We start from the raw sequence: 22,465 nt of genomic DNA on the forward strand, positions 1-22,465 counted from the left end.
GAGATTTTGCCAAGATTTCCTTTGCAAAGATTTTGCAGGGGGTGTGTGCATGCGTGCTCCCCAGCAGCTGCATCTTCACACAGCAGCAATGGATGGACAGTTCTGGGACCTGCTCCCAGGGGCTGGTGGTGAGCGATGCCTCGTGCACCGCTGTCTGCAGCTGCTGCAAAACACTGCAGAGGGCCAAACCTCTGAGGCACCTTGTCCTAACTCTGATAGAAGTCAGCACTGGAAATGGAAAGATGTTTGCAGGAATGCAGGGACCCCGTTCATCCGGGGGTTCCAACCTGCAATCTTAAAGCTGTGATTAAAAATGTGGTCGGAATTGATGATCTTTGAGGTTTTTTCCAACCTGGGTAATTCTGTGATTCTATGAAAAGAATGCTAGCTGCTCGACTCCAAAAATGTGTTTTTTTTTCCCCAAAGTGCTAATGGAGTTATAAAGGGGTTGAGTGGAGATTTCAAGGCACAAAGTGAATCCCATTTCTTTAGGGCTTTTTGCCCCTACTTTGGCCGGATCCCTGAGGACCGCATGGAGGAATGCTCAGCTCCCAAGAGTCTTTCCCTTTTTGGCAAAGGCGGCCGCTCAGGTTGCGTCAGGCCGATGGTTAAACTGTTTTTTCTCTGGGATGAGGACAAACTGGTCCAGCCTGTTCTCCCCAAAGGCTGCTGGATGGGGAGTGACTTCACCCCAAATGCCCTCACATGGGCTCTGGCAGCCCCCTCTAGATCCATCTGCAGCCGTTGGACGCCCAGTAGGTGATGTTTGGGGCAAGCCCAGAACTTCAACAAGTGCAAAGCAGAGGGCTTGCAGCACACTGTGCCTGCACTGAGCACCCAGTGCCCCGCTCTGCCCTGGGAATGGGGTGGGTGCAAGCGTGGGAACTGGAGCGCTTTTTGATGTAGGTGTGTGCAGTGCATTTAGTAGGTGCAGAGGCATGCAAACAGCCTGCAAAAGTTTTGGTATTTGGGGACCACTTTGACAACTTTTGCCTTCATTGCAGCCATTGCAGAGCGCTTTTGGGTGCCCAGTGGACGGCTTTCAGCCATTGCTGCAAAGTTTGTGGGATGACCTTTGGAGAAGCTCCGAAACCTGCGACTTACTGTGAATGCACGTGAAAACAGAACAATACAAAAAGCCCAAGAAAAATTAACTTGAATTTGCACTGTGGCAGCTGGGATGCTGTTACTCAGCCCTGTGTTGGGGGCAAAGTCCTCACTGCTGCATTGCTCTTATTCCCACATACAGCTCTGTGGGTGCAAAGCAGCAAGCGGCGATGCCATTACCTGCAGCAAAAGGTGGTTCTGGCTCTTGAGTCACCCAGAGGGCACCGGTACTGATTATATATTTTTTTGCAGGGCTTGTCCATCCGGTTGGGGCTGGGACCGGCCTTGCAGCCACCGCCTGCATTTGCAAGAGGCGTTGTGCAGAGGTGTGGCAGCGGGCTGTGCTGGGGGGGGGCCTTTCCTGTGCTGGGAAAACAGCCCCAGTGCTGATGAAACAGGTGAGGTTGGGGGGGATTTTTGTAGAGATGCAGCATTAAAAGCTTGTGTGCATGGGGTGGCCTTTGCATTGCTTTGACTTATTGGGTTTGATCAATGTGGGGTTTGGGGGGGGGGTGGGAGGAAGTTGTTAGGATGAAGCTTGTGGTGAGTTTGGTGCTGAGATCTGACGGGCCAATGGCAGAGGGTGGGTTGGCAGTGATTTGTAGTGTTTGGTCGGGGTTAGGAGGCATCGCTGTCTGCTCCAAAACATGGCTGTGATATTTCTGAGATGGGGTGGAAAAGGACTTTTCCCCTCTGCTTGGAGCCAGGATCTAGCAGCTGCCCTGGGAATGGGGACAGCGATGAGGCTGCAAATCCTGCGCATGGCAATGCGTTGCAGATTTGGGGAAAATACCCTCAAAATTGGAGCATGGTGCACTTCCTGTGGGTAGTAGCTGTGTTTTGGGGCTGCAATCTGCAGCAAATGGCTTTGGGGTAAGAAATTTAAGGAGAAAATACTTCTCTCTTGGAAGTTTGGGAACGCACTCTGTAACCTCCCCCCGCAATCCCAGCTTTGCACCGGGCTGGACTGGGGGCTCTTTTTGTGTACTCAGCAGCAAGAGAGTTAACAGGACTGCAGGGTACAAAGGGTTAAAAGTCAGTTTGGAGGGGGTGGGGGGCAGGTTGGATTGGTGGCAATGAGGATGTCAATCAGCGATGCTTTGGGAAAAGAGAAGGGAAAGGCGGGGGTGGGGGGAGCTGCCCAAATCCCAGCATCCCTCGCTGCCCAGCACTCCCAGCCCCGCCAGCCCCAGCGCCGCCTGCTTGCGGCCCCAGCTGGGAGCTCCGGCGCGGCCATGGGGACCGTCCTATGGGGCTGGAAGGGCTGCGGGAAGACTTAGGGCGCCCACCGCCTGCTGCCGCCCCGCTGCCCTCCTGCTTGGCCGATGCGGACACAAAGGCGGAGGAGACGCGGCCTTCCCAGGTCAGCACAGCCCTCTTCCCTTCCTCCCTTGCTTCCTTCTTCCCAGCCCCTCTATGTGTTTATTTGCACTTATGCATACCCTATGTGGGCATAACCTTACGTTTATAGGAGAGAAGTGGACCTTCTGTAACCAGGAGGCTGGTCCCTACCCTCCTTTTGCAAGCAATTGGGGTTTGCTGCAGGAAAAAGCTTTCCCTTTCTATTCATTTATTATTGCATATGGATGTATAGGATTGAGAATAGGGAGGGAGGGAAGAGGAGGAAGATGCTGAGCGTTGGCCCTTATTGCAGCAGCACAAAGCGATTCCCGCACCCATTTCTGTTGTATTTCTCCCTGTTTTTTGCGCTGCTTGCAAACTGTGCAATGCTTGTAGCCCCCCCAGCGTGTAAGCAAAGCATTGGGGTGCTGTGCACCCACTCCTGGAGCTGTGCTGCTTTCGTGGCGTAATTGAATTGCAGCATTTGCACCCACGCATGGCTGCCTTGTTTTGACGTTTATTTTTTTCCTTTTTTTTTTATCTTCCTTTTTTTTTTTTTTTTTTTTTTTTTTTTTTTTTTTTGCAGGCTTTGAGCAGCCCCTTTATGTATAATACTCCTCAATGATTATTTTCACGCATCCTTTCCTAAGGTCAGCAGATACAAAGCTTGGTGCTGATTGCATTTTTCCTGTTTGATTTTGGTTTGTTTTGGAGGAGGGTGTTGCACTGAGGGGGGATGGGTGTGTGCTGCAGAGACACAAAGTTTGCAAAGGAGCTGGAGATGTGTTTTATTTCGGAGCTTTGTTTCAGGCAGCTGCTGTGTGTGCAAAGCAGGATTTGCCCCAAATATTGGGGGAAACAGGAAAAAGTGGACAAACAGGGCAGGAAAAAAGGCTTCTTTTGGTGTGCTGGGATACATGTTGTCCCCCTGGCACTGATTTTGGGAATGCTTTGTGTGTGTTTTTGTTTTTATAACGGCTCATAATTCTGGTCTCCTTTTTTCTTGGAGGGGGGGTGGAGTTGGGTTGTATTTTATGTGCTGCATTTTTTGTGCTGCATTCGCACTTGTCGTGGTGCACGTTGGGCGAGGAATGAATTTTCCGGTTGATCAAAGATACTGAAAAGCAAAATCAAAAGGAAAGTGGGAACAGCGCAGCGCTGGGTTGTGGGTTCTGCTTGGAAACAGCAGTGGGGATGGGTGCTCCAGAAAGAGCTGTTCTGAAGCAGAAATGCAGCCACTGCTCGGGAGGAGCTTTTCCCATACAGCAAAACCTTTTGGCCAGAGTGAGCTAATAAGAAAAGGGAAAAAGTCCTCAGTGCTCAACGTCCCTTTCTGGCCGCTGCCACCAATGTTTGGCCCCCAAACTCCAGGTCTGAATATTTGGAGAAGATGGGATAAGTCTTCCCCATTTCGCTCATTCCCAGACTGCACTTTGCTCCCTGAAGCCCCTACTGTGAAGTCCTTACATCCCTGCACCTCACTGTGGAGCTGTGAGGATTTCTACACGTGGTCCTTAAGCATGGACCCAACTGCTTAAACTGTTACAGCACCCCCATATTATATCACATCCTGTATATTTTTTTAGAGCTGATGCTTAAAGCAAACTCTGCTTGCATCTATTGTTGAGGTCCCCATCTTATCTTATAAGTTTAATATTTTAATGAGATGTGGATGATGCTTTCCATGGAAATGCCCCCAGGTTTCCAATTTGCACCTCTATTTTTGGGGTGGGGTAAAGCTCAGTTTCCCAAAGGCAGCCCAGAGGTGGCTGTGGGACGCAGAGATGTGTCCCATGGGCGGGAGGAAGCAATAAGGAGGTGGATGAGGAAGTGGCAGCGGATCCTTATTGCTGCCCACACCCCTTTTTATGGGTGATTTATGGGCTGGAGCACCACCTGCTGCTGTTCTGTGTGTTTGCTCAAAGAGCTGCGCTTGGGATCTCAAGGTCTGCACCTGGACATCCTTTTGCCAGTGCTGTCACCGCGAGCTCAAGCCATGCACTGACCCATTTGTACTGGCAGGAATTGGGAACTTGTGGGGTGGAGGCCCCTTTTTTCCCTCTTTACTCCAAGAAGGGCTTTGGGGCCACGTCCTGGGCTGGCAGCCGCCCCATCAGCTGGGCCCTGTCGCTCGGGCACAGAACTAAAAATACTGAGGCTGGGTGCCAGTGTCGGGAGGAGGATGCTGCCTTTAGCAGCTGGCCCTGCATTTGTGGCTTTATTTAGATCCATCTTTATTTATTTCCCCCAGTTGGGAGGGAGACGGTGGCACGCTCAAGTAGCTTTAAATCCATTTTTCTAAGGTATCATTGCAGTGTTACAGTGGGTTCCTCCACCTTGCTCTGTCCCGTCTGGATGTGTTTTCTCAGTGAGATGCCTTATTGGGAACAGGGTAGGAGCAATGCCTTAATTTCATCTTACAGAAAAGCAGTTAAAGCTCATGGCTGGGCTGGAGCCCTGTGATAGCAATGGGAAAATAACCATCCCTGGGACACATGGGCTGATGGGAGATTATGTCAACGGTCAAAACAGTAACTGACCTTATAGTGGGATCAGACCTGGGCTGAGCGTCGCGCTGCCATCCTTCTCCCTGAAAGCAAGAAGCATTGGTGTGCCGGAGCCAGGCTGCAAGCAGAGCTGTTCCCGGAGCATCTTTTTCTGGTGCCCAGGTGGTTTTTTTAATACTTTGGTTTCTGGGAGGCACTTCTGCGGGGGATGTGTTTTCTATTGAGTCTCGGTTTGCATCCATAGGGATAAAACTGGAGCTTCCCATCCCCAATGGGGCGACATGAACTTGTAAAAGGGGGTATTTGCAATGGACTTGGGCCATGCTTCCCATTCCCACAGCACCCATAGATGCCCAGGGCTTGGGGTTGCATAGGGCACTTGTGCACATGGGGAGGATTTGCTACTGCTGTTTGCAAGAGGTTTTGTGTCTCTTTTTGCAGGTGAAATGCAAGACTGAGTAGTTTCTTTGCAGCATGGTGGTGGCATCTGTTGTTCACTGGGTAGTGCAGCTTTTAGGACCCATTTGGGTCTTTGCAGCTTTTTTGACATATCTTGCCCTGCTATGATTTCTCCCCCGTTGCATTCTCCCTTGGGCTAAGGGCTCTGCTCTGCCCTTCCTCTTCCTCCTGGTGACCTTTCGGGGCATCTCAAGTTACTGGAGCAGACAAACCATCGATCACACAGAGGATGTTTTGTTCTTCCCACTCCCTGAGCACAGCTCAGTCCTTCAGGACGAATATCTGAAGCTGGGAGGGGGCTGAACTTGGCCATGCATGGGTCATTTTGGCCACATGCATGCATAAGATTGATTGGGTGATGCAAACTTGCTGTGCATCTGAGAGCATTGTTCTTGCTTCCTTGCAAGGTTTTGCAGCGTTGGGGCAGGACTATTTCACTGTAGGGTCCTGAGGGATGTCCACTGGATGAATATGAGGTTGCGCTGTCTTCTGAATCCATTTTTCCTTTCCTTTCCTGCAGGAAGGGCTCAGGGAAGGGCCCAGGCAGAGTGTGTGAACCCCCTGTGCTATGGCTTCATCCCAGCTGCCCCCCTGCCCCACAGTAGGTACCGTCCTTGCTTCGCAGCCCCCCAGCAAGCTTCCCCCTGGTGAGGAGGACCTGGGTGAAGCCTTCGACTTTGAGGACAGTGATGAGGAGGAGGAGGACGAAGATTCAGCCACTGAGCCAAGCAGGGCAGCAGTCCTTCAGGCCCCTCCTCGCAGGCACCGTGCCGCCAGCTCCAGCACCGGTGAGGTCCCGTTGTTTCCCAAGTGTCCACTTTGGCTGGCCAAGCTCACAAGCTCAGCCACTAACCTGATTTCTCTTTGCTTTTTCCCCCTACAGAGGGGCTGGTGCCAGAGATCCAAGAAGGGTACGTGTAGTTTTGGGGAGAAAATGCCATTCTGGGGGTCACCCCCTTTCTTAGCGTGTCTCAGCCTGGTGCTGTGCCTCAGTTTTACCATTTTATTCCCATTGCTTCATGGCTGCTTATAAAAAGACTGGGAGCACGGAGTCTGAGCTTGGAGCATGCAGGAGTTTGGGGGCGTTGCGGGGGGATTTCAGGGTGCCTGAGGTGGGTTTGCACACAGACACATCGGGGGAAGGTACGAATCTGACAGTGAGGAATATGTACAGCATGCAGCAAAATGGAGCATCACTGGAGCATCTCACTCCTGATCTTTAGCTTTGTGTAGAACAAAGATTAAAAAAAAAAAAAAAAAAAAAGCCTTTTTTTGATGCTTGTGCATCAACCCTGCATAGTTTTTTTTAATTGTTTTTTTTTCCTCAGCCAGCCCTAACAATGGGGTCTCCAAGCCCCAGAGCAGCAGATGTGCAATATGATGCAATAGAGCCGGGCACACATGCAGCAATGCTGTGTCCAAAGGGTCAATATCTATAGCAACCAGTGGCTTTATGAACATCTGGGGTGAACAAAAGTGCACAAGCAGCTGTCAGGATTGCTGCAAAGCACTGTGTTATATTTGCACTTTTTTCTTCCTTGTATTGAGCTGCATCCCTCCCTGGGGGAGTCCCTGTTTTTCGCAGTTTGCAATTCTGCTGCTGGAAAGGTGGAGGCATCCCACCAAGTTTTTAACACGTCAGCTTTTCTGTTGGTGCAAAACTTCCTCCATAGGCTGCAGCTGAGTCTTCACCCTGAGTGAGGTGGAGGCTTAATTATGCTTAATTTTGGCAAATGGGGGTGAGCCTCTCATGTTGAGGAGTGGAAGGATTTGGGGCGTGTGTGCACAGTGGGGTCTACTGCAAGCTCCTTTTGATGCACTTGGGGTTTTACACTGATGGTGTCTTTGCCTTCTCCACAGGCTGCAGGAGGGGGTGAGCAATGGGGAAACCTGTGAGGACCCCCCTGATATCAGCACCCAGACCTGGAAGAGGAGAAGCGGCCGCCGAGGTGGGTTAAAACACCCAGGGTGAGGGGGAGAACAGCTTTAACCCCACATCCCAGCCTGGCTGTGGGACTGGGGAACAATTTCCCCACCGTAGCTGGATTTTTGGGTGCTGATGGGGATTTCTGGGGCTGTTTTCTGTTTTTCTTCCTCTCAAGGTGAGCAGTTTGAGTTCACAGCGGCAGAGGATGATGTGATTTATGATGACGTCCCCTGTGAGAACCTCGATGTCAACCAGGATGGTATGAACAGCCCTTCCTCCCCAGATCCTCTTCTAGTTGGGGGCTGTGCACCCATTTCACAGATGGGCGAACTGAGGCCATGGGAGCAAAATCCACGTACTGTACTGCTAGAGGGATCCACAAAAGGGAGAAAAAGCAGAAAACCAGCTGGGAATATGGGGTTACAAACCCGCAGGGAAAAGCAGGATTTTGTCTGACAGGGCGCAGCCTGATCTACGAGGAGGTGCAGCGGGGCGAGGAGCTGGGCTGGAGCTCCAGTGAGTTCGAGAGCTACAGTGAGGAGTCGGGTGAGGAGAGCAAACCAGAGGCTGAGCCAGCCAAGCACCGGACCTCCTTCCAGCCCAAGGTGAGGCTCTGTTACTTATTCTCATTTATTGATTTTTTTTTTTCCATGTGTTTACCGGAGATGTCTCAGGGCTTGCTCTGCACACGCTCTCATGTGATGCACAATCAGCACAGCGGCGCTTTTGGATTTGATTTCTCTATTTATCCTTTTCCTTCCCCTTTTTTATTTTCCCTTTTGCATCTCAATGCACGGCTGCTGCTCCCTGCTCACTCTTTCCCTGCCAGATTATGGGAACCTACCACCCCTACTGTGCTGCTTTGGAACGGTTTCATGGTTTCTCCTTATTTTTTTAATTGTGTTTGGCTTCTCACCTGAATCTCTCTTCTCTGCTCTCTCTGCACCCTCTGCCTTCTCCTCCTGCCTGGTTTGCTTGGGGCTCAGCTTTCTCCAGACCTGAATAGACTAAAGGAGAGATACGCCAGGACTAAGAGGGACATTCTGGCTTTAAGAGTTGGGGGGAAAGACATGCAGGAGCTGAAGCAGAAGTATGATTGGAAGGTACTGTCCCTCCTCGGCCCCTTCCCTGAATTTCCCAGGGGGGAGAAAAAAAACCTCTCTGTAAGGATATGAGTGCAGCTGTGCTCAGTTCAACCCATTTTGTCTAGTGATGGTTGGAGACACGGGATCATCCATCACTATCGCCTTCCCCATCCCATCTGCATCCCTCCAGTAGTTTTGCCCCTGATCTGCCCACCCCATCAACTCTTTGGGTTTTTATTTTTCAAGGGGCGTTTGGACAAAGCGAGGTTCAGGTGCGCTAAGTGCAGCGGAGAAGGTTTTACCCCCTACAGGGTTGGGAAGGAGATAATTGGGAGTGGGAGAGAAACTTATTGCAAAGCCTTTCTCTGCCTCAGAGCATTCAGGTTGGTAGTTTGCATCTGGTTTATGCCAGGAGTTTCTCAGTTTGCACTAAAACTACTGCAAGTCCAGGTGCAAATTCCTTATGGCCTTAATCACAAAATTCTGCTGCAGTACAACCATGTCGCACTTCCCTCCCTTTCTTGGCTTCGGCTGCATGCTCATGCTTTGCTGCGCTTCTTGCAAGCTGGCACATCACTCTGTCCCCATAAAGGAGACAGAGGTGGCTCCTTGGGTGCTCAGCCCCCTCCTTTCTCAGCTTCCCCATCAGTCTCAGCCTTCCTGGGGAGGAATGGGGATGTGTGATGTCCCCAAGGCACTGTCAGGGGGGACACAGTGCTGCGTGACATTGAGCATCCCAACCTCTTTTGCTCAGATGACTCAACTGATGAAGGCGGCCAAAAGCGGTACCAAGGATGGGCTGGAGAAGACCAAGATTGCAGTGATGAGGAAGGTGACCTTCCTGCACCGTAAGGAAGTGCCAGGTGAGTGGGGTGTCCCCTTCCAAGCTTCTATCAATCTATCTAGAATCATTAAGGTTGGAAAAAACCTCTAAGATCATCCAGTCCAATCTCTGACCCTTCATCACCACGCTCACTAGTCCATATCCATTGGGAATCTACCTTGTTCTTTCTCCAGTTTGTCTTCTGCATTTCATGCTTTTTAATTCTCTTTCCCCCTTGCTTATTCTGATCAGCCCTCTCCCTGCCCTTCCCAAAGCATCCAGCCTGTGGGTGTCCAATTTGCACATATTTCAGGACAACACCAGCCCAAAGAGTATTTGGGCAACGTAGGAAATGATGAATTTTGGGTGAGATTTGAGGTGTTCTGCAGTGTTCCTTATCTATCCCATTAGTGCTGAAGCCCTGCTTGGGGTGTGAACAGATCCTTTCCCTGAAGATAGTCCCACAGCTCTACTTAATTTTGGTGGCGCATTATGCCCTTCCCGTCCTTGGCAGATAAGAAACAGTCCTATTTTCCAGCCAAAAGAAGGAAAACTGCACTGTTTTGGGGTATCCAAAATATGATTCATACCCCATAGGGGATGGGGAGCGTAGGAGAAGGGTGAAGGAGGCAGAAAAGCTACTACCCGCCCCTGGCATCTCAAGGGGGTCACTGGAGCATTGTGGACAAGGTAGGATCCTGCTAGGTGGCCCCTCTGGATCCATTGGGGCCACTGGGGATCTGCTGCGTGTGCTGTGTCCTGCTGCCAGGCTGTGGGACAGTACCTTGGGGTGGGATGATGGCCAAAAGGATCCTCTGAGCATCCCATATGCAATGCTGGTTTTAGTGGGGGGGAAGGCACCCCGGATGGCCCCCCAGAGCCACCAGCGACGCATTGGGATCCTCCCTTCCAAAATTAGGGAAGGAAAAAGGTCACCCGGGCGGCAGCGCCCTCCCCTCTGGTTATTTATATGCACAGCGATGGGAGCGGGGTGCTGGGGGCCGGGGTGGCTGTAGTGGGGCCAGTGACTGCAGCCATGTGGAAGAGAAAGCCATCCCTGCCCCATGACACTGTGATCCGCTCACCCTCCTCTTCCTCAGTTGCTTCGGTCTCGGGTAAGGCAGGACTGGATGCCAGGAGGATTGTTGTGCTTTTGCTCCGCACTTTGCTTTGTGTTGCTGCTTCTTTTGTTTGCCTCTATGATCAGAGCCATTCTTGAAGGAAGGAAACAGAGGGGGTTCCCTAATGTGGGATGCTTTCGGGGGTGGATTTGGCCCCTTCCCACTGGGATCTGACAGCGCTTCAGCTCACAGAACCCTGACTCATGCTGGTGTCTGGTGACAGCTGCAGTGCTTGAGGGCAGGCAGTGCAGGCAGCCATAACACCCAGTCAGAGTCCCTGCAGCATCCCAGCACGGCCCCTTCTAGACAAGGGCTGTGCTCACCACCAGGGAGCTTGCAAGAAGAATGTGAACTAAGTTTGTTTTGTTTTGTTTTTTGGTGGAAGGAGACTCAGAGGAGGAGGACACAGGCTTCCTGGAGGTCACGGTCTCCGACATGAAGCACCCACCGCCCGAGCTTGGCCCCATGCCCACAGGGCTCACCCCCCAGCAGGTGGGTGCTGGGTGGCACGTCCTTCACCTTCCCTTTGAGCATCTCAAACAATACTGATTTTAAGTGAGCACAAAGCGGTGTAACTGGGGTCGCTTCTGCACTGGGTTTCTTTTCCCCTCCCCTAATTCTTTGCAGGTGGTGCGGCGACACATCCTGGGCTCCATCGTGCAGAGTGAGCGCAGCTACGTGGAATCCCTGAAGCGCATCCTGCAGGTGGGGGACCCACTTTTGGGGGGTGTTGTAGGAGTATTGTAGAGGGTTTGCGGGATGCTGATGTTCTGCTGTTACTGTAGGATTACAGGAACCCGCTGATGGAGATGGAGCCCAAAGTGCTGAGTGCCAGGAAATGCCAGGTGGTGTTTTTCCGCCTAAAGGAGATCCTGCAGTGCCACTCCATGTTCCAGATCGCCCTCTCCTCCCGTGTGGCTGAGTGGGATTCTGCTGAGAAGATTGGGGACCTCTTTGTGGCCTCGGTAGGAGGAGAGTTGTGTGCCCTTTCCCAGCAATGGGGTTGGAGGATTGAAGTGATACAACCTTTGTGGGCACTCCCAGCCTAAGCATCCATAGCCCCATTTTAGGGTGCTTCACAGCACTAATCCTGCTCTTCTTCCCTTGCACCAAGTTCTCCAAGTCAATGGTGCTGGATGTCTACAGCGACTACGTCAACAACTTCACCACTGCCATGTCCCTTATCAAGAAGGCTTGTCTCACCAAACCTGCCTTCCTCGACTTCCTTAAGGTCAGTGTGTCGCAAAGGTAGGAACGTGCAGCTGCTGGTCACCATTTTGGGTGAAGCCCTCCCCTTTTATTTCTTTTTGCTTTGCTCCCTGTAGAAGCGGCAGATGGCCAGCGCTGATCGGGTGACGCTGTATGGGCTGATGGTGAAACCTATCCAGAGGTTCCCCCAGTTCATCCTTCTCCTACAGGTATGGCTGACCCCATGCTTTGCACCATACTTTGGCAGGCACAGTGCTTCGGGGGGGCTCACCAATGGGCTTGTTTTGGGGATGGCAGCCTGCTTGGGGCTTGTGGAAGGATCTTTGGGGCTTCCCTTATCCCAGTGGGGGATTTTTCTCCATCACAGCTTGGAGCTAGTGACACTGTGGTGATGTTTTGCCCCCACAGGACATGCTGAAGAACACCCCCAAGGGCCATGCGGACCGCCTGTCCCTCCAGTTGGCCCTCACTGAGCTGGAGACGTTGGCTGAGAAGCTCAATGAGCAGAAGCGCGTGGCTGACCAGGTGGCCGAGATCCAACAGCTCAGCAAAAGCATCAGCGACCGCAGCAGCCTCAGTAAGGTGCGTGTTTTGGCCTCACTCCTCTTCCTCATTCCCTTGCAATGGGAGTTTTAGGGGCTGGGTTTGCAGCTATCCCCTTTGGTTGGTGTTTGCAAAAGTGCTGAAGTTTGGGGCTCCCAGGAGGGACTTTTGGGAAAGCAAAGCTCTTGTTTTCCCTGAAACAACAGCATTTAGCAAAAATAAGCCTGCGACTCAGGAAATTTTCATCTGTAGTCTCCTCCCCTCCATCTATCTGCTTGATTTTGCAACCGTTGGTGGAAAACCCTGCACCAAACTATTGCAACACATCCTGGGCTGCGCTGGAAGCACATGGTGGCCTCTGCAGCCTGGCCCTGAGGCCAGCATTTAGGGACAGAGGACAAAATAAAACCCAAAAGGGTCTGCAAAGGGGGTCATGATGATCCTTGAGGACTCTTGGCTTTTGCCAGAGTGGAATTCACGTGCAGAGTAGTTGCATTGTGGTGCAAAGGGCCTGTGCAGAGCTGGAGCATTTTGCACAGGCATTTCTTCAGGACTTGGAGCTATGCGTGCCCCTGGGGAAGGGAGAATCTTTGCATAGGGGCAAGAGGCACACGAGAGCCCTGGAGCTGAGCCCCTTACCTGCTGTATCCTCCTGCAGATGCTGAACTCTGGGCAGCGGCAGCTGCTGCTCTGTGAGACACTGACAGAGACAGTGTACGGTGACCGGGGGCAGCTCATCAAGTCCAAGGAGCGGAAAGTTTTCCTCCTCAACGATATGCTGGTCTGTGCCAACATCAACTTCAAGTACGTGCTAGCAGCCCCAGGCCACTCTGCAAAAGCAATCCCACCAGCACCTCTCCCCTTCCCCACTTTTATTTTGGGCTTAGAGGGGTTTTGCTAGCCTTACCCCCAAACTTCTTAACCTTGCCTTGGAGGAGGAAGTCCAAATTTGGGGCTGTTTTGGCCCAAATCCTTGTGTTGAGCATCTGTGCAATGATGCTATGGGAGCTCCCTGGGTTTTGGGGTCTCGTGGATTGATGCTGATAAGGGATAAACCCTCTTCTTGCCCCCAGTAATGCATTTTTATTAACACTTTCATCCCCCATCCAGGCCAGTGAGCCCAAGGTAAGCACTGAGTGTGGCTTGCTGTGTTTGTGCCCCATGTTTGGTTGTGCAGGCATGTTCTGGTGCACGTCATGGTTTTGCAAGCTGTACCCACCGTCTGCTTTTTCAAGGGGGATCCAGTGGGGTTTGCAGGATGAGCAACACCAGCTGCCAATTGATTTCCTATTTCACATCTTCCCTTGGCAGAGGCCAGCTGGAAATTAGCAGCCTGGTGCCGCTGGGCCCCAAATACGTGGTGAAGTGGAGCACGGCCCTCCCGCAGGTGCAGGTGGTGGAAGTGGGGCAGGAGAGTGGTGCCTATGACAAGGACAACGTGGTTATCCACAACGCTGGTGCCAAGAAGCACGCACCCACCGGGCCAGCCTCGCACAGTGAGCACCTGGCCTTGAGCCGCATGACTGGGGGGTGTATGGGCAAGGCTACTTCCAATCCTGCATTTCCCCCTTTTGTTTTTCCCCCAAGATAAAGTCTACCTGGGGCCACCGCGGCTGTTCCAGGAGCTGCAGGACCTACAGAAGGATCTGGCAGTAGTGGAACAGATCACCCTGCTCATCAGCACACTGCACGGCACCTACCAGGTACCAAGTGCCAGCTCTTTGGCAAAGCTCCCACCATTCTGGGGACCCGTTTTGGGGGCTGTTGCTGTTTTGGGAAAAAACCTGCTAAGCCTTGGCTTGTGGAGCTGCAGGGGACTGACTTGCATGCTCTGTGCTAGCCCCATGGATATCTGTCATCCAGTTCTAGCATGATCATTTGAGAAAGAGTGACCTTTAATTTCCCTCCGAACCTAGGTCGTTCAGTGGTTGGGTAGGTGGTGGTTGGTTCCTGAGCTCCTCAGCTGATCTGCAGATGGATCCTGGGGACTCAAGCTTCTGAAGGTATTTCCACCATTCCTCTCTTTCCCTCAGAACCTGAACATGACAGTGGCCCAGGACTGGTGCTTGGCCCTGCAGAGGATGATGAAGGTGAAGGAAGAAGAGATCCATTCTGCCAACAAGTGCCGCCTCCGTCTCCTACTGCCTGGCAAGCCAGACAAGTGAGTTCCCAATTCTGGGAATGGATGGGGTTGCTGCATCCACACCAGAGAGGAAGAGGAGGAGGATGAAGGCGACTTAATGACTTCCCCCAACAGGTCTGGCCGCCCCATCAGTGTCATGGTGGTCTTCATCACTCCAAATCCTCTGAGCAAGATCTCCTGGGTCAATTGCCTACACCTGGCCAAGATTGGGCTGCGTGAGTACCTGCTGGAGTGGTCTTGCTTCTAAAAACAAAATCTGTGAGAAGGGTTTGCATCCTGGTGGCTGAGTTGGGAGCAGGTACAAGGTGGGATGAAGGTGATGGGTTTGGTTGGCTGGAAGTAGGAAATGGTGTTTCCTTCCTCAAAGTGTTCTGTGTTTCAATGCTCTTGAGTGGTGTCTCTGGGATGCTTGGTGATGGATCTCAGCTTGGCCATATGCTGTTGCTGTCTTTGTTCTGTTTTTCCCGTGAAATATGGCAGATAACAAGGGAAGAATCCTTCCTCCTGATACCTCCATGTCTCTGTTCCCATTTAACACCATGAGTCACTTCAGGGGAGGAAAAAAAAAAAGAGTTTAATGGTGGAAAAATCATTTGAGCCCGGGGGGGAATCCGGGCACTCAAACACAATTTCAAATGATTTTTGACTCTCTTGTTTTGAGCAGTTTGTGTTGTTTTTAATCTGTGGTGCCTGGGGGATAATCCTGGATCCGTGAGTTAGAAATGAAAACACATTAATGCCTAATGTGAAGAAATGCATTAGGTTTTTCCTTCCATATTTGTGATGGTGTTTTTTTGGGGGGAGTTGTACTAGGGGGTGTTGGTGCTACTTAACATGGTTGTTTGGGCAAGAGCTGGAGAAGATGCTTTGATGCCCACCATGGATGGGTAGTTTCTTGCAGTATTCCAAACGCTGGTGTTGGGGTGGGTGATGTTGCATCTCCTGCTGCACCCAACCATGCTTGTTTTGGGGCTGTACTTAATCTACTCTGCTCTCTACAGGGGAGGAGAACCAGCCGGGCTGGCTCTGTCCTGAAGAAGACAAGAAGAGCAAAGCTCCCTTCTGGTGCCCCATCCTGTCCTGCCACATGCCTGCCTTTTCCTCCAAAGCCCTTGATCTGCAGGTGAAAGCTCTGTTCATCTGCCATGTAGCTCTTTCCCCTTCTGCTCCCTTTTTAGTGGCAATAGATGGAAATCCCATGGTGGACAGGTTGGGAGGGGATGGCCATATTGCATGCCAGAAATTGGCACCGTCTGGTCTGGCTGGGGGACAAATGCAAGGAATACAAGCTGGGCCATTGGTAGGGTTTTGATTCTGGGGCATGCATGGGGTAAATGCAAGTGTCTCCTACAGCTCAGCACTGCCGTGCACAACCCTGTGCAATCCTCACTGTTGGGTTTCTCTGCCGTCAGCACTTCGTTGCCTCAGGGCTACCTCTGGGTGAGTACAATGGGGCAAAACAAAACTAGATTTGGGTTATTTCAACCCTCAAGATGCTAAAACTTAGTTGTGATCCCCACAGGTTGGGGGTGGCCAGGAAGGTGCGGGGGGACAAGTGGAGATCTTCTCCCTCAATCGCTCGGTGCCGCGGACAGTAAAATCCTTCCCAGTGGCATCGCCGGTGCTGTGCATGGAGTACATCCCTGAGGCAGCTGAGGGGGACTCAGTGGGGTCTGAAGAGCCCCGAGCAGGTGCTGAGCAGCCCCCTGCAACTCTGCATCCCACTGTTTGCTTGGGACTGCGGGATGGCAGGTGAGCACCAGTGTGCAGTTATGCATATGCTGGGATGTGCGATTGTGCTCCCGTAACCCTCTTTTGTACACAATCACTGCAAAGGAGCACTGCACCACAGTTTTGAAGCAGTGATCACCAGTACCTCCTGCGCTGCATCCTGCTCTTGCATTTTTCCCATTAGCATCTCAGTGTACGGCAGCGTGGACACGGGGACGCAGTGCCTGCTGACCTGCAAGAGCCCTGGCATGCAGCCGGTCCTCTGCCTGAAGCACAGCCCTGAGTACCTGTTTGCAGGGCTGCAGGATGGGACAGTGGCTGCATACCCCAGGAACAATGGTGAGGACAGCAGCCTTGTTCATGCTTTGCTGTGACACTCCAGAAAAGGGGAATGGGATGCATTGGGTGTGCTGGCTGCTAAAATAGTGCTGGAAGCACCATTTTTGCACCATTTCATCCCCTGCTTTACAGTCCTGAGTGATGGTGGGGGATGGCATTTTGCATTGGCACAATGAATAGGGCTCAATTTGGGCCCTGCAGTGTAGTCTCAGTGGCCAACAAGGGGGAGATGCAGCACCAAAAGTTTTGCTTGGAGGGTGGCACTTGAGGACTTCCTTGGAGTTGTTTCCCTGCTGTTTTTCTGTTTCATCACTAGAGGGTAGAAAAGGGCCTCAAATAGCATTCTTATCTGGGAAAAAAAAACAACTTGTTAGCTCACAATCTGCAGCAGGAAGCACCAAAACTGCTTTGCAGTGCATTTTTAGGGGCTCTGCACCCCACTTTCCCACTTAACAAGCATGCAGGCAAGTAAATAGCATGGATTTGATTTCCCCTCCATTGCGCAAATGCACATGGAAGGCAACAAGCTGCTAGCAGGGTTGGGTTTTTTTTTCTTCTTCAAAACATCTATTTCCCCCCCCCTAATTCTGAGCCTCTTTGTCTCTGCTCTAGGGGGGCTGTGGGACCTGACTGAGCAGCCCACCTGCCTGCCTGTGGGCACTGGCCCCGTGCGTGCCCTCTTGGTGCTGGATGAGACCCTCTGGGCCAGCTGTGCCAACCAGGTCACGGTCCTTGACGCTTCTACCCTCTGTGCTCAGGTACCTTGGGAACATCACCCCCTGTGCCCCTTTTGGAGCAGCTTTCCTGTAACATGTGAGCAGGGATGTTGACTAGGCATCTCTATTTAAAAAAAAAAACTACCCCCAAAAAAAAAAAACAACCCAAAAAAACCTTTCTAACCTTTAATTTTCAAATTTAGTACCTAAACTTAGTTTGCATGTATTAACTGTCATAAATCCATCCTAAAGCCAGCGCTGAGGATGAATAATGCATCAGGGGACTGTATTAGTTTTCTGTCTCCAGTCTTATTTATGGCAGGAGTCAGGTGGGAATTCTCACAAAAGAAAGAGAGGGAGGCACAGTCTGGCTGATGCTATGCCTGATGGCACCGAGCATCTCTATGGGGCGGGATGGAATGGGGTCTGGAGCTCAATGCAGATTGATAGTGTGCAAGCAGCAGCTTACAGCTCCAATTGCTGCTCTCTGCTTGTCTCAGTTGGGTTGGATTCCCTATGGGAACTTGCACTTGTCCTGTATAAGAGCAGGTCCATAAATAGCATCTTGGGAACGTAGCCCCAGGGAATAAATCCCACTGGATGGGAGAAACGGGGAGGTGACCTAAAAAACTTGATCCACCTCTGTTTTGTGCAAGAATTTTGGGATGCTGCACCACATTAATGCTCTCCAGAGAGGGCTCTGTTGCTGGTCCTTTTCTTTTAAAAGCAAAATTTCAAGCCCATAAGGGAAGTCACATTGAAGTGGGTGCATGGTGGTGATTCAGTCCTGCACTCTGCTCACCAGCCTACTGCATTGTGGGCTCATTGCCGCAATGTGGAAAGCTGGAGCTGCATTGCAGCAAGACCCTGGGGTTGCAGTTAAGCAGCAAATCAGTGCCTGGACGAGCATGCACAATGCATGCTGCAGCCACACTCCTGCTCCCAGCGGATTCCCCCATCATGTTAACCCCTAAACTTCCCCTTTTCTCAGTACTGTCATGCTACCAGAGCCTACTTTTCTCCAGAGCACCCCATATCTGCAGACTTGAGCCATTCCCAACCTGCCAACAATGCTAACCTGAGTTTTCATGCCTTATCTGCTGCTTGGGAGATTTTCAGGGAGTTAATTTCCTGGAGATGGTTTCAGGTCCATAAATCCACTGCTCTGCAGTGTGATATTTGGGGTTGAACTCACTGAGAACTCACTGCAGCAGGGAGAGGTGGTAAAATGGGTAGAAAACAGGTAAAGGTGGTGTGGGTTGGGATTTTGGATGTGTTGGGATGTGTCAGAGGAGGATGTTGTTTTCTGTTCCTCATGTTTGGAAGTCAGTGTGAACCACCAGACTCTAAGCAGGTCCTGTGCAGGGGCTGAGTCTTTTCTTGCTGGCTTTTGGTGCAGGAGGAAGGCAGGAAGGTGTTGTCCCACCTTGGTGTAAGCTTGAAAGACACACCTAAGCCTAGCAAAAAGTCTTGTAATGCAGGATTGGGAAAGAGAGTGGTGGGAAAGGCTGAATTTTGCCCCTACAGAAACTAGAGGAGATTGGTGAGGGGCTAAAAGCAAAGAGATTGGTGTCTGCTAAAAGCAAAGCTGGTGAGGAAGGCCAGGACTATCCCACCTTCTCCCCTCCTGATATGAGTCTGCAGCCTTGCAGCAGCCTCTAGAGAGTCCAACCCAGCAGCCTTTTATTGTGATTCCTTCCTTATTTTGACTTCATCTTGATGTTCTCCCTCTGGCAGCAAACCTTTGAGGCTCACCCGGACACGGAGGCCAGTGTGACACACATGATCAAGGCAGGCAGTGGTGTCTGGATGGCGTTTTCCTCAGGTTCCTCGATCCGCCTCTTCCACACCGAGACACTGGAGCACCTGCAGGAGATCAACATTGCCACCAGGACCACCTTTGTCCTCCCAGGTGGGTTCCTCATCTCAGTGCATGAAAAACCTGGGACTTCGATTCTTCAAGTGCCATCCTTGCATCCATCTTGCTCCCATGTTCTTCCGTGCACCCCATCCTTACACCTGTATGCGTTTCTACATGCATGAATGCACCCCATATTTGCACCCTTGCATGCCTTCTTACAGCTCATTTTTGCACCTGTCTTTGCCTGGGTGCACGCACAGTGCATGCACACTTCTACCTCATGCCCTCTGTTCCCACCTCTTTGGCTCTTAGCTGCTTTGGTGTGCCAAGGAAAGGACAAAGCTCAGCCCTGGGCTTGCAAGGTTGCCTCCCCCTTGTTCCAGCTACAAAAAGTTCTAATTGCATAATTAGTGATACGTGTGCTACTCGTGTCAGTTGCTTTTTTCTATTTTTTTTTTATAGGGCGTATTAAAATATTTATCACTTCCTTTTCTTCCTGGTCGAGTGAGCGCTGGGTATTAATGCGTTTTTGAACTCGTGCTCCCTCATCCTTTTTAGCCAGACAGCCCATTAATAAAGTTCTCACTGGGAACTGGAGTTGCATCTCTGCAGATATATTGCTTCACCGAGTGCAACGCTGCAGCACGAAGTCCCTGCAATAAAATATTGATGTGCCATTAGAAGCCTCACTTCTCTATGCTCTTCTTCCTTTTTTTTCTATTTTCCCCTTTATTTATTTATTGATCTTTTCAGCATTTTTTTCCGATGCGGAGATGTTCATGCATGGATGATGCTCAGTTTTGGGATGGTGGTTATCCACTTTGCAAGGGGATGCTGCTGCTGCAAACCTCCTCTCTCCCTTTTTACAGGGCAAAGACACGTCCGTGTCACCAGCCTGCTCATCTGCCAGGGTTTGCTTTGGGTTGGCACCGACCAGGGCATCATTGTTCTGCTGCCCGTGCCCCGGCTGGAGGGCATCCCTAAAATCACTGGTGAGCATCCCAAAAATTCCCTCATAGGACAACATTTGGGCTCTTTGTTAATCAGATCCTGCTGTTTTGCACAGGAAAAGGCATAGTGTCCCTCAATGGGCATGGTGGCCCTGTGGACTTCTTGGCCGTGGCACTGAGCACATTGGCTCCTGATGTGCTAAAAGGAGACCAGGAGGAAGAGGAAGGTGAGGAAGAGAAACCCCCAGAGATGGATGGACCCACACCACGGGAAATAAGGAAAAAAGGGATTTTGTTGCAATACCGTCTCCGTTCCACCTCCCACCTCCCCGGGCAGCTGCTGTCAGTGCGGGACGCTCCGGCTGGGACTGTTACCCCAGAGCATACAGAAGAAGACGGCTCTGTTTATGAGATGGCCGACGACCCTGATGTGTGGGTCCGGAGCCGGCCCTGCACCCGCGATGCTCCCCGCAAGGAGATCTCCTCTGTTGCCATCATTTCAGGGGGCAGAGGGTATCGTAACTTCAGCTCGGAGCCGCAGCGCCGCGGTGGTGATGCTGACAGCACCCTGCTCATCTGGCAGCTCCCACTGATGCTATAGCAGCGGGGGGATGCCTGCACGGCGCCTACCTCAAAGCCACCCTACACGCTGCCATGGGGCGGTTGCATTGGTGCGTGCACCACCCCACCCTGTTTAGTTTTTTTTTAAGGAGAAAGAAGGAAAAAAATAACAAAAGGAAAAGCACCGTAAAAATTGTCATTTTTGACTCCTCCAAAAAACCCCACTTTGCATGTTGGGGAAGGGGAATTTTTAAACATGGGAAGCAATGACCTCCTTGCGGGCTTTGGAGGCGCCAGGGCTGTGCTGAAGGCATTTGTGTGTCTGTGTGTGAATATCTATAAATATATATATATAATGTGTATATTATGAGCTGTATAAAGAAAGAATCTGTATATATTGAAGCACTGGAGATGTAGAAATAAAGAAGAGGTGTGAGCGCTCATTGGATGGTGGCTGTGCTGAAACAGGGTTTTGATGAAATAGCCCTTTTTTGACTATGAATTGAGGATTTGAGGTTACTTAATACTGTATTTTGGGAGCTGGTTGGGGGGCTTCCCATTGGAGCATAGGAGCTGTTTCTGGAGGACAGGAGTCTCCAAGTGCCCTGGTGGCATCTCCCAGCAGTTCCATGATGTGGGTCCTAAGGAGGCCCTGGTGGTGTCTCTAAGCCGTCTTCTCATCTCCTGGTTGTGTCCTGGTGCTCTGTTCTCAGGTTGTCCCTCCCAGGGACATCCAGGTGGCATCTAAAGGTGCGATGCAGGTGGGCAGGATGCAGGAAGGGGGTCCTGGTGCAGACAAGGACCAGTCTCCTGCCTCCATCCAGGCTGTCTCTGCTCTCACTGGCTCCAGGTGACTCCATGGCAGCTCATGGCTCTTCCCTGCTTTGAGTCACTGGGGAACGAAGATAAGAAATTAATGACCTGCTTCCCCAAATGAAGCTCACTGCGTTCCCTCCAGACTGGCTTATGGGGCCAGCCCTCAGTGGGGATTTGGGGCAGGGGATGGGGTGGGCTGCTTAGCCACCAGCAGATGCTTTTTTGGGACACGGGGCTAAGCAAGCAGCAGCCCCACCTGCTTTCAGCCCGGGTGCAGCCGCTGTCTAAATGCAGCCTGACAGCGCTGGAGATGATCCATGACTGTGGTTTATTTCTGGGGCAGGGATGTGCTCTGCAAACCCACGCTGTGGGGGCAGGCTGGGAAAGGGACGAAGCAGCCCCTGGGAGCTTTCAGCCCCCAAACCTGCATTTATTTCCTTGTTCTCATTAAACCTCCCTGCATGAGGGGGTGTCTCATTGTTTGGCGTCGAATGGAGATGCCGACCTGATTTTTGTAAGACAAATGATGGAGGAGCAGAAAATATTTTTAAGGTTTGATGTTTTTTTTCTGCTGTCTCTGTCTAAAGTAGGGTAAAAAAATCTACCAAGTGGTGTGTGTGGTGGGGTGGTAAGCAGTGCAATGGTGCAATTGCGAAGGATGCAGTAGTAAATGGTATATCAAAGCACGTGCCCTATTTGGTCTTAATTCTTCCAAAAATCCCCCAAATGAATGCAAATTCACCCACAGGTTCTCAGTGCAGCCTTATGCAGCAGCTCCATGGGGAGCTCTTGTAGGGCCATGTGCTGCCCATGGGGAGCAGCGGGTTTGCAGCAGTTTACATGGGAATCAGTCTTAAGAAAAAAAAAATGACACGAGGATATCTGTATGTGGTTACACACGTACAGCAGTGATAGGGAGGCGTGTGCTGCACTCCCTCCTCCTATAGATATAAATATATACTTTGCCATAATGAATGCCTAGCAGAAATGGGCTGGCATTTCTGTTTGCAGGGCTGCAATCTCCTGGGTCTGCTGCAGGAGGATGTGATGCCCGAGGAGCTTTGCAGTGCCCCCTGCAAAATTAAAACCCTCTGCAAACTTTGAGCCATGCAGAACTCGTGGGTCAGGCTGGGGAAGGTGCAATGCTGTGGATTTACCTGCTTTGGGATTTGGGATGGGCACAGCCCCATTTCAGCCCCATTCTATTCCCTCCAGCAGTGCCTTCC

General features: G+C 51.3%; 1 protein-coding gene across 4 annotated transcripts; it reads left to right on the top strand.

The window, feature by feature from the left end:
* The first annotated feature begins 2,241 nt into the window (after positions 1 to 2,241).
* ARHGEF10L (Rho guanine nucleotide exchange factor 10 like) lies at positions 2,242 to 20,866 on the top strand. Of its 4 annotated transcripts, XM_072354358.1 has the most exons (28): positions 2,251 to 2,470; positions 5,935 to 6,202; positions 6,298 to 6,325; positions 7,275 to 7,363; positions 7,517 to 7,600; positions 7,801 to 7,946; positions 8,328 to 8,444; positions 9,181 to 9,289; positions 10,756 to 10,862; positions 10,998 to 11,075; positions 11,156 to 11,335; positions 11,485 to 11,601; positions 11,696 to 11,788; positions 11,988 to 12,161; positions 12,781 to 12,926; positions 13,233 to 13,247; positions 13,434 to 13,618; positions 13,710 to 13,825; positions 14,156 to 14,283; positions 14,380 to 14,480; positions 15,267 to 15,388; positions 15,619 to 15,705; positions 15,788 to 16,017; positions 16,181 to 16,335; positions 16,948 to 17,093; positions 18,789 to 18,963; positions 19,782 to 19,904; positions 19,979 to 20,866. In XM_072354358.1, the coding sequence occupies exons 2-28, from the start codon at positions 5,983 to 5,985 to the stop codon at positions 20,461 to 20,463; spliced, it is 3,756 nt and encodes a 1,251-aa protein (XP_072210459.1). In that variant the 5' UTR covers positions 2,251 to 2,470; positions 5,935 to 5,982; the 3' UTR covers positions 20,464 to 20,866. The 4 variants fall into 4 exon arrangements, with proteins under 4 accessions (XP_072210461.1, XP_072210459.1, XP_072210462.1 ...); XM_072354360.1 differs by lacking the exon at positions 13,233 to 13,247 and having other exon boundaries at positions 2,242 to 2,470; XM_072354361.1 differs by lacking the exons at positions 8,328 to 8,444; positions 13,233 to 13,247 and having other exon boundaries at positions 2,261 to 2,470.
* The last annotated feature ends 1,599 nt before the right edge of the window (positions 20,867 to 22,465 follow it).

The sequence above is a fragment of the Excalfactoria chinensis genome, chromosome 20 (assembly GCF_039878825.1).
Source record: "Excalfactoria chinensis isolate bCotChi1 chromosome 20, bCotChi1.hap2, whole genome shotgun sequence".
NCBI classification, from domain to species: domain Eukaryota; kingdom Metazoa; phylum Chordata; class Aves; order Galliformes; family Phasianidae; genus Excalfactoria; species Excalfactoria chinensis.

What these genes read in the sequence shown, in the direction of transcription:
- ARHGEF10L (XM_072354358.1), top strand. Translation starts at nt 5,983, where the DNA reads ATGGCTTCATCCCAGCTGCCCCCCTGCCCCACAGTAGGTACCGTCCTT. An exon ending in CTGCCTGGCAAGCCAGACAA is followed by an intron (nt 14,284 to 14,379) that starts GTGAGTTCCCAA and finishes TTCCCCCAACAG; the next exon opens with GTCTGGCCGCCCCATCAGTG. An exon ending in CTTCTACCCTCTGTGCTCAG is followed by an intron (nt 17,094 to 18,788) that starts GTACCTTGGGAA and finishes TCCCTCTGGCAG; the next exon opens with CAAACCTTTGAGGCTCACCC.